This window comes from Taudactylus pleione, unplaced genomic scaffold, assembly GCF_031769625.1.
Source record: "Taudactylus pleione unplaced genomic scaffold, aTauple2 ptg001573l, whole genome shotgun sequence".
Lineage (NCBI taxonomy): Eukaryota > Metazoa > Chordata > Amphibia > Anura > Myobatrachidae > Taudactylus > Taudactylus pleione.
In genome coordinates, this window is record NW_028285970.1 from 948,302 (window position 1) to 964,071 (window position 15,770).

General features: G+C 40.7%; 1 protein-coding gene and 1 long non-coding RNA gene across 4 annotated transcripts in view; one reads left to right on the forward strand and one right to left on the reverse strand.

The window, feature by feature from the left end:
• ALDH1A1 (aldehyde dehydrogenase 1 family member A1) overlaps nucleotides 1–15,770 on the reverse strand; it is a 100,222-nt gene that overhangs the window by 66,550 nt on the left and 17,902 nt on the right. Inside the window, exons 2-6 of the mRNA XM_088464072.1 lie at nucleotides 10,913–11,017; nucleotides 6,782–6,922; nucleotides 3,043–3,172; nucleotides 883–944; nucleotides 55–183 (exon numbers count right to left, since the gene is read on the reverse strand). Of these exons, the coding sequence (XP_088320198.1) occupies nucleotides 55–183; nucleotides 883–944; nucleotides 3,043–3,172; nucleotides 6,782–6,922; nucleotides 10,913–11,017 (567 nt within the window). The remainder of the gene's footprint in view (nucleotides 1–54; nucleotides 184–882; nucleotides 945–3,042; nucleotides 3,173–6,781; nucleotides 6,923–10,912; nucleotides 11,018–15,770) is intronic.
• Nucleotides 1–15,770, forward strand: part of LOC148442291 (uncharacterized) — a 132,362-nt gene that overhangs the window by 49,624 nt on the left and 66,968 nt on the right. Inside the window, exon 3 of one of the 3 annotated variants that reach the window (XR_015875828.1) lies at nucleotides 13,425–13,551. The exons of 1 other annotated variant lie outside the window; for it this stretch is intronic. This is a non-coding gene — a long non-coding RNA (uncharacterized LOC148442291). The remainder of the gene's footprint in view (nucleotides 1–13,424; nucleotides 13,552–15,770) is intronic. One more of the 3 variants, XR_015875829.1, reaches the window with a different exon arrangement.

Here is a 15,770-nt window from a genome sequence, read left to right on the forward strand (position 1 = left end):
AGGCTTAATAAGTCACTCTTGTACAATATTTACCTTTGCACAAACAATACTCACCTCTTTTATTAGCGATCCCATGTACAGAGCACTCAGTGGTGTTTGCTCTGCTGGCTTAACGACAACAGTATTACCACAACAGAGTGCAGGCGCGATTTTCCATGCAAACATTACAAGTGGGAAATTCCACTGTGGAAACAAAGTTTTTGTTTTTAATTAAATAGTAATAATAATAATTATAATTACTATATTATGTATCATAAGTAACAGCGGTATTAGTATTGTTCTATACATTTAGCATTGTTTAGATAAAAACTAAGGGGATCATTAGCAATCGGGATGAAATACAGAGGCTCAGAAAACATATTTTGTGCTATTATTGCACATGCCTTGAAGCTGCACTTTGCGGCACATCCGCACAAGATATGCAATATTGTAGTGCTTGATAACAACAGTGAAGGCAACAAAAGTATAATTGGCACTTCAAAGCCCAACCTGTTATTATTTTTGTACCAACCCCGTAATTAATTTTTGTATTTTTCCAGCACATAAAATAGTGCTTCTTTTACCCTCATCCATGTCTTTTTTAGGTCATGAGAGTAAGAGAAAGCCTTTACTAAGTGCTCTTTATGTGTACTCTCATATTAAAGGCATCAGCTGGTGCAGGAGACATTTCATCAAAGAAATACATAGCCCCTCAAAGGATATGTAAATATAAATTATTATGTGGTGCTAAAAGGCTCCATGGACTCTGTAAACTGGGGAGGACCCCCTTAATGTATAGTTGCCCTTGAACATCTATATATACTTTTTAGGGGGGAACATTTATGAAAACGACTGCGTCATTTGGCAATGGCATCCGCTGCATAAAATGCTGTCTTTACTCACAGGGATAATTTGACCACATACTCCAACAGGTTCATGTCTTGTGAAAGTAAAGTAATTTCCATCTAAAAAAGAAAATATGAATATTATATATAATAAAAATAATATTTGTTCAGGAAGAATTTAGTATGCACAGTTTTCACAAAATGAAAAATTTTGGATTAGTATATTGAATTAATTGTTCCAACCTGTATGAATGAAACTTTAATAGGCTAGGCTTAGTATGGCTGGCTGGCCCCACATGCTATACTTTTACTAGTGACATTGGGTAAGTGGTCCAATGTCACACTCTAACACATGCATAGGAATAAAGTCAATTGACATTGATCATTTCACTATAGGACAAATTACGTTTGAAACAAGATAATATTGGCTTTTCTGTGTGGTCAAATTTTATCTTTAATAACAGGCCACACTGACAACAGGAGTGATCCGGGGGTTCATGGCCACATTGGACACCAAGCAGCAATATTGGTCCATGTTTGGTCAGCATTAGCTACGTTTTAGTGTTTGCTGATTAAATTAAGTTAATATATGCATGCAACATTTTGAAGAGATACAGATAATATAGTGTTGTCACTAAAAAAAACTAACCAACCAAATACTTTGAGTTTCTTGTTAAGCATGTTAGGATGGGTTGAGCAGCTTGAGCCACAAATCCCTAATTCAGCAGCACTTGTCTTAGATTAAGAAGACAGTTGGCCATAATTTTGGCCAATTTCCTGTAGATCAAAGAAGACAATCGTCGTACACCTGCCCAATAATTAAAATCAAGAGACGGAAATTATAGTAGGTGCTAAATATACTTTGTTATAGAAATAATTGGAAATGAATGCCAAAATAATGAAAGAACCATTGCATCTTGAGTCAAGAAGTACTGCTGATTTAATTGGTGAAGGAGATTAAGGTTTCCTATGTACTGAATTGATCTAAAGCAATCTTAAGTCTACTAAAATGTCCTTTGACAATGATAATAATGCAATTCAGGCAAAAGCAATTACACATACATATATTTTCTCACAAATGCATTGCATTTAACTTTGATATTGCCTGGAGTGTTAGTGCTCTATTAAATACAATGGAGTTCTATGGGGACACTCATTAAGTATATTGTATGCTGGGCATCAGGGAAGCTTTGAGACATGCTAATCAATTCTGTTAAGGAGAGGACAAAACAAAAAGTGTTGCTAATGCTTTGAGCTAGCATTCTTTTTCACCAGCCATACGTACAAGCTCTTAAATCTACTTTTCACAATAAGATCCGGAGGAATTTTAGACCTAAATTTTTTTACAACAGGGAACCCTGGTGTGAAATTAAAGTGCCTGGAGAAGGTTACATGGAGTACTTTTACAGCAAAGTCACTCTCAAGTGTAAGGTCACACAAGGTCTAGTGTACAGGTCATGCATGCTCACAAAAGCCCCGGTGTCCACCAGAAGGAGACGGACAGGGGAGGAGGGTTACTAAAGGATCGCTCTTCGCAACCCGAGAGCAGGGTTAGCGGCTACTGCTAGAGCACTCACCATCTGAAGATGGCAAATGCTCCCACAGTCAAGCTCCAAAAATATTGTATTTTTGGAGCTTGATGAATTCTACTGAAATACTAGTGTATGGGGACAGTGGGCCATTCAGGGAGAGAAAGGTAAGCAGGACATATCTCCTTCATTACCTTTTTGATGAATGGCCCAGACACTTAATTTCTACAATTGCAGGTGAAAATGGTCACCTAAGTTACAAAGATAACATACTTCATAGCTGTCATACTCAGCCCCTCCTACATATACAAGCTGCAGAATCCTCTAACAAAACAGTTCCCCTTCCTTTCTTTAGGAAATAATAATAATAATAATAATAATAATATATTATTATTATTATTAATAATAATAATAATAAAAATAATAATGTAATACAAATGTAGCAATTGAAAAATCTAAGTGATTAAAACAACTATGCAAAGCTTCTAATCTGCCATATTTGTAATCAAAGACAAAGGTTCAGTATTAATATTGGAGAGTGCTGTTTTTCTCTCTTCCCCCCCCCCCCCTCTCTCTCTCTCTCTCTCTCTCTCTCTCTCATGATTGTTTATTATTGTGGTTTGATCACCTGAATGCCACCTTTAGTTAGAGAAAATATATATATATAAGCAGTTAGAAAAATAGCATACCCATTGGTATTGTGCGCCCATGGTTTTTGTCTGCATAACCTGCACAATAACGCAATGATTTAACAGCTCCTGGCATGTCTGCATAGTAGCTGGTAATAAATGCCTTCCCTGCATCAATAGATTCCATAGTCTGCAAAACATATTAAAGATTAAGTAAAAAAATGTTGTCAATATTATTAGTGATAAACAAAACATTTTTCTATTCCATGTTTGAAAGCCAATCAAATTATTTACAGAATTTACAGAGAAGAAATCATTTTGAAGTGGCGGCAATGGTAAATGTAGCTGAAAATCCATGGGTCGTCTAACTTCACAGCTTTACAGATTGTGATAGTTTAAATGAATTTTAGTCCTAATTTTAGATGCTTTTTAATAATATGTAATAAGATCTAAAAATACAAATATAAATTGATAGCACTTAGGAGCTCATTCAGAGTCGGTCGTGAGCGGTCGGACTCGATGTTGCCCCACAGCGCATATGCATGACGGAGCCGGCTCCGTCGTGCGCATGCGCGAGACCCGGCTAACGACGGGTGATCCGTCATTACGGGTCTCGTCGCAGATGGGGCGAGCTGTCGATGTTGAGTGACAGCTTGCCCCGTTTGTTGGGCGGGCCGGGGGCGTGCCTGGCCAAACGGAGGCGTTCCAGTAGGAACGCTTGCCGTTTGGGGGCGGCCCCACTGACATCATCAGTGGGGAGCTTCCTGCTCGATCAGAGCAGGAAGCTCCCTGGGGCTTAAGGTTGACGAGACCCTACCTTAGGGTCTCGTTGTAAGCCCCGATGGTCACGATGGTCTTGACCATCGCGACCATCACCCTTGTCGGTCGTTAGAGCTGTGGGTGTTAACCCACAGCCTAACGACCGTCATGGAGGCGGCCGTTCAGGATGCAAGCGGCCGCCCTGTTTCAGAACGACCGCTTGCATCCTATGACCGCCTCTGAATGAGGCCCTTATGTGTTGTTTTATTTTACAATATTGTCATTTACATCTTTCATGTCACAAACACACATGAGAAACAAAAACAGGCAGTCATACATGTGACAGACACATGGGACACAAAAAGTTACATAAATGAGCAGGGCCATAGCTATGGTGGTGCGACATGTGCCACGACACAGGAGACCGCAAGGCAGGGGGTGCTCTTTGGCTGCACCTTTCAAATGATTTGTACTTATAGCTTCTTCTTCTTTTATTCCCGGCATCTCAAGGCAGCCACTATCTGCTCCCAGGCCGATTCCCTCTCCATCTGGCCACCTCCCCCCAGTCACATTCTTCCCCTCCATCTGAATATAGCCACCGATTCCCCACCCAGCTGTTACCAGTACAGGGTACATACACAGACCTCCCCTCCACTGATATTAGCTTTACATACTGTATACTACAAGCAGACATTTTTCTATACCTTCAGTAGGTGATCTACACTGCCGGCTCCGGACTTGTGGACAGCTGTTCTGATAGACAAATCCTGCTGCAGGTGCAGCTTCTCCAGCTCTCTCCTACATCTAGAGCTGGTGAGTTATACTGCATAATTATTGTGTATCATCAATGCAGCCATTGGATTCATACTGTATTTGGCAGTAACACCTGGATAACAGGAGTAGAAAGGGATTGGTACTCCTTCATCATTGTATGGGATAAATCAGATTTGTCATGCCCTTTCTACATGTGGCCAAGCCCCTTTTTGGACGTGCGCCTTATGTCATTATTTGAAAAAAACGGGTTGATGCCAATGGTCTTTCTGGTCCAGGGCACCAAAAAGTTTAGTTAAGGCCCTGCAAATGAGATACACAAACAGACACACACATGGGACACACAGAGTTAAACACGTATAGTATGGGATACACAGAAAGACACACATTGAACACAGAATGAAAAGAACATTCGATATGCAGAAAACTGACTCTGTCAGTAAAGTTCATGCCTGTGGCACATTAATAGAATTGCTGGTTTGTTCATTCTTCTAAGAGGAGTACATTTTTGAAAACACCAGTTTCTGGTGAATGACATTCACTTTACAGTGTATCACTTCACTAAGTGATGTTTTATAATCAGTCATTTTTCTGTAGACTAAAATGCACTGACACCTACTGCATGCAAACAAGTCAGACACTATGACTTGAAGCATTGGAGACAAATCTCCTTGGGAGAGTTCATTAACAAGTGGGGTAAGTATACTCACTATAGACACTCCCAATTAAGTTACATTCACTCAAGTGTACAGCTATTTGTATTGAGTTTCCATACAGCCTGATTCATCAGCCCATTGCACATAGAGAGTGCATAAACAAAAAAGGTCCAAATGCTTCAATCATATATTGATACCTACATGAATGCAATCAAAATGGGTGCAAGACCAAGATGATAGAAGTAGATCTATGAATGTTACCAAAGTTGCTCAGATATGAAATTAGGATGGTTATTTCATTGCATGTACTGTATTTTAACTACATTCCTCCAGAACCCCTCTTTTTTTATGTACCCCATCCTTTTTTTATGTACCTTTACATTGTGGGAATAGATTGCTGCTTCAGGAGCAGAGGAAGTTTAAATCTAAATATATGGACACAAAAACAAACACCACTCTTCTAGCAATTGTGGGTCAAAAAACAAGTCTTCAAACAAACACAGCATCTGTTTGTTACGGTATCCCGGCAGTCAGAATTCTGGCACCAGTAATGTAAGCGTTGGTATCCCGACCGCCGGGATGCCATATGTATCCCGTTTGTTACTTCTGGTTAAAGTAAATACAGGGAGTGTATTCATCAATCTTTCTGTTAGAGATTCTACATTAACTATTGGCTCAGCCAAGATGTGGACCAGCAAGGTAATTTTGCCACTTTAGCTTCTAACTACATCTACGTCACACTTACCAAATAAACTTTGTAAATTGTCATGAGAAATAACATATAAATGCTTTAAATAGATTTATGTACAAAGGTACAGCTAAGTACTGTACCTTTGGCCAGCCCAGACGTACATGAAACAGCTGCAGAAGGTTTGGAATACATTATTGTAGAAAGTATTAATAAGTATTGTTAGATAATGTGAAGAGAATAGGGAAGGGGACATATTTAGCAAAGATAGCTGGCTACGCTACACACTACACCAAAGATACCCACACACGGTAGTCATGTTGAAACATGTCATGCACTTGAAATTTTTCAGTGTTTGGCAAACGTACAATCAAATGATACAATAAGATTTCACGAAGTGAAACATTTTTATATAAATGCAATCAAATTATGGGGTTTGTGTTGCAATTGTACAATTATTCATTGCATTCTACTGTACATGTTTTCCCAAGGTAAAACAAAAGCATCTGTATTTTTTGATCTTCAAGATGCAATGAATGAAAATGAATGGTGCAATTTACAATGCATTTGCATGGTATATGGTACAATCTACAATAGGAAATTGTGGTTTTTAAAAAGATTGTAAAATGTGGGGCCAATTTCAGACTACTGTACACAGTAAATATACTATATCATGGAATTACATTCTGCATTTGCACATGTTTCAACACTCATTAAGATAACTTCGTTGTGGATCTTTTTTCACTGCATCAGTATTAATTTAGGAATATATATTTATCAATGCTGGGAATTTTCCTTAGTGTATTAATGCTTATAGTTGTTTAAATAGATTCACATGCTGGCATTAAACATTGTAGAATATGGGTAACAGAATTTTTTTTAAATAAAAATATTATTGCAATGTCATCACATGTGAATCACTTACACTGAGAATTAAGAAGTCACGTTCTATGAGGTCAGCTAACTTATTCAAGAGTTTTCCTCTTTCTGATGCATCCATCCTTCGCCATGGTGACCCCAGCTGAAATGCTTCTCTTGCTGCTTTTACAGCTTTATTTATATCTTCCTAGGAGCAAAGACAGGATTAAGGTATTGTATGGAAAACATTCCTAATAAAATGTGGATTACAGTGACAACACACCCTTTACTTTTTAGAGACATGCTAAAATCGAGATAGGTATGAGATGCTGGCGTTCGGGATCCTGGCGGTCAGAATCACTATGCTGGCATTCCAACAGGCTTAGAATACCGACACTGTGTTGGTCGGTATCATAACCCTCCCCCTCTCCCTAACCCTACCTCCCGGTGCCTAACCCTAACCTCCCCCCCAGTCCCTAAACCTAAACTCCCCCTCCCAGCACCCTATACCTAACCCTCCCCCATTAGTGCCTAACCCTGCCCCTAGTGCCTAAAGGCCCCCATACATCAGCAATTGATTGCAGCAATTGTGCAATTTGCAATCGATTGTGTAAAAAATCTTTCCCTTTTTTGATCGATTGTGGCAATTCTGCAGTCTGCAATCGATTGAAAAGAGGAAAGATTTTTAAACACAATCGATTGCAAATTGCACAATTGCTGCAATCAATTGCTGATGTATGGGGGCCTTAACCCTAACTTCTATTCCTCCCCCAACCCCGCTACTTTACCTTCGGGATTCCACCGGCGGTCGGGATTCCAGCAGTCGGGATGCCAGCATCAAGATTCTGACAGGTGTCGGGATTCCAGAGCCGGCATTCTGACCACCGGCATCACCTATGTCTGCATTTTAACCGCATCTCACTAAAATCTATACAAATATAATAAGATTGTTGTGTTTGTCTGTTTGTTCCAAGTTGCTGCAAAAACTACTGAACCGATTTTTCTAAAAACTGGAAACATGGAAACTCCTAGAAATAGCCTACATTTTGTTTCATCAGTAGGTGATGTTAGCTTTTCCTTTAAAATGATTGCCGCTTTAAAAAATACAGGTAGATTCGCAGGAGTTCCCACAGTGGCTGCAAGTTTCACCCTATTACATAAACCTAAAAGTGTGAACACCTCAAACAAAAAAATGTTGGCAGAAGCGATTTCATCATGGGCGAAGCCACTTACAACAGCTAGTTTTAAGATAAATGTATAGTTGTGGGTAGATGCTGTTTTTTTCTGTTAAATTGCTAACTCTTAGGCTGCCTGCTCAGGGGCTGATCCTCTCATCCATCCCTTATTTATCTTATTTATCTAGGAGAGCATGTTTTTGGATGCACAAAGTAGTTCTAGGTTCACCATAATGATGTGCAATAGTACATTCCCCACAAAGTACTAATTCTAACAGTCCCTCATTGCCTATGCAAAAGTTCAGCTTCTGTGTCCTTGATGTGATTAGGTAATCTTATGCTACTAAACTTTGCCCTGACTTTCCTCCTGACTCTGCAAGATCTCTGATACTATAGACCTCTGCCTTACATGTTGCCTAACTAATACTTGCCGTCAGATTGTATTGTGGAAACTATACATTGCACTACTATTATACACTTTCATTATGGTGGGGAGCAGCGGCGGCTCCTACCCTCTTAGATGAGAGGGGCTGCCGCCGGCGTAAACCCTGGCCGGGTCCCGTTCCCTTCTGTGTAATCGATCTGACAGGCACCGGGACCTGTGCATGTGCACTAGCGCTGGGGCGCCACGCATGCACATATCACCGGCTTCCAAAGAGCTGCATCATCTGCAGCCCCAAGGAGCCGGGTAGGGCTGGTGGAAAAGCTACTGAAAGCCACTCTCTGCTAATAGCAGCCCGGACTGGCAGTCCTACAGGGAGGAGGCACCCCCCCCTGAGACTGTCTGTTGTTTATGTAACTGGCAGGTAGCGCTTCCAATGGGAAGCCACTGCCAGTCACAGTGTAGCCAGTGCAGTCACGGACTGCACTGACTACACTGAGGTGGTGCTTTTTACAGGGGGGCTGCAGCCCTGCAGCCTAGGCAAAATCCGCCACTGGTGAGGAGCATCTCTCAGGGGGAGATGTACTATGCCTTGAAGAGAGATAAAGTGGAGAGAGAAGTTCCAAAATATATGGGGGCCTATTCATCATCACTTTTTCACCTGCAATTGGAAAAATTCAGTTTTTGGGTAATTCATCAAGGAGGTAAAGCAGGAGATATCACAGATATCTCCTACTTAGCTTCCTTTTTGCGGAATGGCCCGCTGTCATCAAGCTCCGAAAAATACAATATTTTCAGAGCTTGAGTGCGGTAGCATTCACCATCTTCAGATAGCGAATGCTCCCGCTTGTGGATCGCAACCCATTCCTTCCCTGTGGGAAGGAGGTCCGGGTTGTGAAGAGGGATCCTTTCGGATCCCTCTGCCCCTGACCGGCTCCTTCAGCCAGACGGCGGGGTTCTTGTGCTCATGCATGACCTGTAGGTCACGCATACGCACTACCATCACTGCTCCGATAGAGCCCGTGAAAAGATTCACTGTTCCGAAAAGGAGCAGTGAAGCCGCTCACGGGGACAGCTGATTTCACATCAGCTGTCACTGCGCCGGAGCAATGATGAATTGCTCCGGATTCCGCAGAGAGTAGAATGTTAATTATCGGACCCCAATAATTAACATCATGAATAGGCCCCATGGTATTCTACAATCAATTAATTGCTCGATGTGAAGATCTTGATAAATTATAAGTTAATAAAGTTAATAAATAAACTTTATTAAATCACCAAACTTATGTGTCAATTACTTTAATAGGTTGAGTCTCCCATATCCAAAATGCTTGGGACCTGGGATATTTTGGATATCGGAATATTCCGTATTTTGGAATATTTGCATACCATATTGAAATGTCTTAGAAACAGGGCCCAAATCTAAACACAGGATGCATTTATGTGTTATATACACCTTATACACACAGCCTGAAGGTAATTTTATACAATATTTTCAATAATTTTGTGGCTCAAACAAAGTTTGTGTACATACATGAAATTTATTTATGTTTCATATACACCTTATACACATAGCCTATAGGTCATTTCATACTTTATTTTTAATAATTTTGTGCCTTAAACAAAGTTTGTGTACTTTGAACCATCAAAAATCAAAGGTTTCACTATCTCAGTCAAGCTAAAAATATTCCGTATTTCGGAATATTCCGTATTTTGGAATATTTGGATATGGGAGACTCAACCTGTAATACCTTTCTGTAATAACCCGCTATTAATTAACACTAAACTGTGGAGGTTTTATAAGCTGCCTATTATTAAGGGGTTAATTACCACAATTTTTTTAAAAAATATATATTGTAAAAACCCTATGGCAGACAGGAAAACAGTTTTTGGGAGGTATACTTTATTAATCTAACTTTAGAATTCTCCAAAGAGCAGGATTATATTAATTCTATTTCAATCAGCTGCCTATATTCATACTTGATGTTATATATACAAATACTGTTGGGAGTTTAGACAGCAGTATTATTAAGAATAATTTGTTAATGAATCATCTTCAAAGTAAATATTAATGTTCTCCAAGTGAGAATCTAAGGTTTATTAGACCGCACACAAATTTATGGCAATTTATGGTGTTTTTTGTAACTAACCTAAAGATAACCTAAGATAATTATTAATTTTTTATAATTACTTTGTATAAATTCCCAACTTCTTCGTCATTATACTTATCTGTCAACTTATACATGAACTATAACCTTTACTCTTACAGTGCCATAAATATAGTTCAAAGTACTATAGTACTGTGATGTATTGTTTCTGGCTCTGTATAACAGCACAGACACTCCCTGCATAGAGAGAATTGTATAAGATTTAAAAAAGTAGATTGTACCTTTTAGTTTCTCTTAAAAACAGCAACAAGAGCCGAAGACGTAAGGATCTGTACTAGAGATTAAAGGCACCAGTCTATACTCTATAGCACATTATATTTTTCATTTTAAACGTGACATGCTTAATTCAATACCCACCTATAGCTGTGATTAAGAAATCCCATGGGTTTTTAAGGAATTGATCAGATTGGAAAACTGTCCACTATATATTCCATAAACTTAATCTAAGTTCAGCACAAATAATATGTTTTTACCTTATCTCCTTCTTCAACTTCACATATTTGTTCTCCTGTGGCTGGATTGAAGACAGGGAATTTTTTACCGCTAACTGAATCATGCCATTCATTGTTTATGAAGATCTGGGGGTGAAAAGCCACATATTACATACTGTGTTAGCATATATTGCCCATACTGTCTCTACAGATACTGTATTTACAAAATCTATAAGCAGAGATGATTCCAGCCTTTTGCGTAAACTAAAATGCATTCTAATGTGTGAATAGGGCTGACTGCTACACTTTATTTTGCAATCTGCATGGATAGAGGTAAATGTATAATAATAATAGTGATTGATGGGGTATGGTATAAAATAATATAGTATATATTTGTATATATGTGTGATGTATACATGAGTTTACATTTCCTGAGAACAAAAAAATATTTTTGATAAATAATTCACATGCTATGAATATTTTTTGTATGTTCCCACTATAAAATTAATTCTACTAAACATATCCAGTCATATGCGTGCACAGAACTAGCATTTGCATGCAAACCATTAACTTTTGTTAGGATATTTAAAAAATCTCATTATTCTAAATCATGAAAACCTAGGTCATTAAGGAGCCAATATAAGCCACAGCCAGTGGGATGTATTGCACTGCTCTAGGAGGTTGGATCCCCTCTGTATGATACAATACACATTGTATGCAGGTTTCCAGTATGGAATCTCTAGCATAATTGCTAATATGCTAATATTTACAGCTAAGTTATCAATGGAACTTTGGTGCTGGATAGCATAGGCATATCCATTGCCAGGTTGAGGTCCACATGGGCCTGGAGCTGAAATTTCTAAATGGCATATTGTGTGCCGCTAAAGGGGGTTTGGTCAGCGCCACAGGGATGTGACTAGTGATGTGACGTGCATGACCAGTGCTGTGGGGGAGAGTGGCTAGCAGCATGGAGGTTGTAGCTAATACATAATAATATATACATATCTATAGTATCATAGTAACAAGAGAAAATTCACACCCACAAACAGCTTTAACTCACAGTGGGTGCTTAGTCAAAAACATAAAGATCCAGACTGACACAACAGTAAGTAGTAAATGCTTGCTAAATGCTTCTCAAGATGAAAAAAATCCAAGCCATGATATTCAAAAAAGTTCAGTTAATGGTATACTTATTATATCTCTTATGGACAAAGGGTCAAGGCAGTGCAATCATCAGCCCGACTGCCATTCCAGTAGTATAGCTATAGTACATCTTTATTAAGGGCTCATAATGTTAGCATAAAAATAGGGGCCTCATTGTAGGTGTGGCCAAATTGTCAGTAGATGGGGTCAAATCAATACTAGGCAGGCCGCAGGTATGGTTGCCACCAGGGAGACGATTATGGGAGTAATTAGCACACGCGAGCTATTGATTTAAACTATGTTAGGCCATCCGCCAACCATTTCCCTATCAAGCACATACAGAAGGCAGTTCTGAACACACCATTGTAAGGTGCCTGTACAGGGAGAGGGGCTCTGATAGTAGCCCATCCCTATGATGTGTTAGATGTGAAGTGATTGCTAATGTGATCACTTCCTCTGGAACCCACCATGCTACTACGCATGTGCAAGCGACCATTGTTAGGGAACGATCCTGTTGCAAAGTGCAGCCCCTAGGCTACTTTAGCTACCAGGGCCAGCTCCAGAATACACTTGGTAAATTCGGCAATTAAGCAGCCCCCATAGAAACATATGGGTCATGCTTTTGCAGTGGAAAATGCACATTAGAAGATTTAATGAATGACAGAACGATGTGTCAATCTATCCTTCATTAATATGTACTGCACCGCATGCGATATTGTGTGATTGACTGTGCAGCGCGGCCAATTACGCAATATTGCATGCGACCTGCGGGAGAGCGCAATCGGGCATAGACACTGCATGATATGCCCGATTAGATGTTCCTATACAGCAAATCTGTTTGATATCGTGCAAGTGTGTACCCACCCTTAGTTGTTGCTTTGACAATCCTTGTATTTTGGGCCATGTTTGGAAAAGAAATAGGTAATGTGCACCTTCTGGAAGGCTGAGTAGCGAATAAACACTCTAGCCCCTTCCGACTAGCTCCGACACTGGTTTAATAGCATTACAATTAAAAAAATACATCTTATATTGTAAGTGTGGGCAAGGGAAATACATCATATAATGAAAGTGTGGGGGCAGTAAAACCATCTTTAATGGAAATCTATTAGGAGGTTGGATCTTTAATTAATGTGGATGGGGATCAATCATTTATTGGTGAGGGGAACTTCTGATTTATTAGTGGGTCTATTTATTTGATGCTGGGAACTATTTAATGTAATAGTACTGTTATGATTTGCTCTATTAATGAAGATAAATGAATACTATTAAATTAATGTTGGCGCAGGTTGTGGTTCTATTTCTTTAATGTGAGTACTACCAATTTTTTTGTTGGGCTTGTTTGGGGACTATAGCTACTGTATTTTTATTATATGTTAAATGAAAATATGTTGTGTACCAATCCTTTTTTTAGACAGGGCTCCAACATTCCAGGACCCAAAGCAGCCACTACAGAGTTTAAGACACCAGCAGCAAAAGGTAGTGAAAGCTGGAAAAGATAGCAGGATAGTCTAGTCTGCCATCTGCCCTGATTCTGGACGGTAAATCCTGATGTTTGATGACTGTCATGCTCAGATAGGACTTTGGGTCTCATTCAGACCCGGTTGCAAGCGCTGAGCACTCACAACCAGGTCAATGGTTAGGCCCTGCGCATGCGCAGCGGCCGCACTGCGCCTGCGCAAGCCCCGGAGTGAGAGAGAAACTCTCTCGCTCCGGAGCTCACCTCAAAAGGGCCGGCTGTCGATGTTGATCGACAGCTCGCCCCGTTTTGTAGGCAGGGCGGGGGGGTGGTTTCACAAATGGAGGCGTTCCTTAAGTAATGCCTACAGTTTTGTGGGCAGCAGCACTGACATCAGCAGTGATGTCAGTGGGGAGCTTCCTGCTCGATCAGAGCAGGAAGCTCCCTGGGGCTTGCGGCTGCCGAGACCCAACTTTAGGGTCTCGTCGCAAGCCCCGATGGTCGCGATGGTCTCGACAATCACCCTGGTCTGTCGCTAAGCTGTGGGTGGATGCTGCACTTAAAAATGCCGCACTTAAAAATAGAAGCGGCCGCCCTCATTCAGAACGAGCGCTCACTTCTTGCGAGCGCCTCTAAATGAGGGCCTTTGTCCCAACTGCAGGTAGAGTCAGGACTCTTTTGCTTCTGTCTCTGCAGTTAGCACAAAATACTGATTGAGAAGGCAGTTACTCAAATTTTGGGCTAATCCACTATTGCTTGTGTACCATATATGAATAGTATGGGAAGAGTTGGAGAGCAGTCTTGCACTGTGTGAAATAAAAACCATAGCTCTTGCATGCTGCACATACCCACTCTGACAGTGTGGCATGGAAACCCCCATAAAAAATCTTGCATTTGCCCTTGCACATATTATAAAACATTTTAAACACTGTGGTGCATTTGGAACCAGATTGTGTTCATTGTTTTTCTACATTTGTATGGATGTCCCTTAATAATCAGCTACAGAATATGGCAATTGAAGGTTAGTTATCATTGCATGCGAGCACTATGGGCCTGATTCAGAGACTGATGCTCTGAAAGAGCGCTCGCTCTGAATCAGGGCGGGTTTTTTTTGGAGCGGCCTCCTGGCCGCTCGCATAGCTGTGGGTTACCACCCACAGCTATAGCGAGCGGCCAAGTTGATGGTCGCGATGGTCAAGACCATCGCGACCATCGAGCTTGCGATGAGACCCTTGTGGTAGGGTCTCGTGGCCACAAGCCCCAGAGAGATTTCGGCTCTAACAGAGCCGGAAGCTCTCCACTGACTGAGGAACACTGAGGAACACCTCCATTTGGCCGCCACCCCCCCGGCCCGCCCACCAAACGGGGCGAGCTGTCACTCACCATCGAGCGACGGAGCACCCGTCGCTAGCCGTGTCTCGCACATGAGCGCGATGGAGCCGGCTCCATTGTGCGCATGCCCAGTGGGCAAACATCAACCCAGTTGCGAGCGCTCAGCGCTTGCGATCGGGTCTGAATCAGGCCCTATGTGCATTGTACCTTGTTTATTAATTTGCACTGCAGTATACATTGATAATAATTGCCCAAAAAATGCATCTTTCGGCATTTGTGCATGTATAACTATTAACTAATAAAGTACTTGTCTTTTGAAGTACAAGTGACTAAGGGGTCTATTTACTAAGCAGTGTTAGGAGACAGAGTGAAAAGTGATAAGAAAGTGATAAGGTGCCAGCCAGTCAGCTCCCACCTGTCATTTTTCAAACACAGCCTGTGAGATGACAGTTGGGAGCTGATTGGCTGGCACCTTATCACTTTTCACTCTGTCTCCTAAAACTGCTTAGTAAATAGACCCCTAAACAAGGTATGAGTGTAGTAATATTATGCAAATGAAACTTCAAAGATTGGTAATTGTGACTGTGCAGATGTTTCAGATATCTTATTTGTGGTTACAGCGCCAGTACTTCTAGACCGGGAGTAGGCAATGAGCGGCCCCTCAGCTGTTGTAGGACTAACACATCCCAGCATGCCCTGCCACAGTTTTTCTAAATGGCCATGCTAAATCTGTTGCAAGGCATTCTAAGATGTGTGGTTCAACAGCAGTTGGAGGCCACTTATTCCCCTCCCCTTTTCTAGACCCTACAATATAGTGGTATGTACATTAGTCAGTTCCTTTATTCATCTAATGTGCTACCAATGGCTGTACCTACAGTGATATCTTTAAAATATTCAGGTTTACTGTAAAAATCATAATTAAAAACAATTAATGGTTCCAGGTAACGCTGCTGTCATTTTGAAAAATTG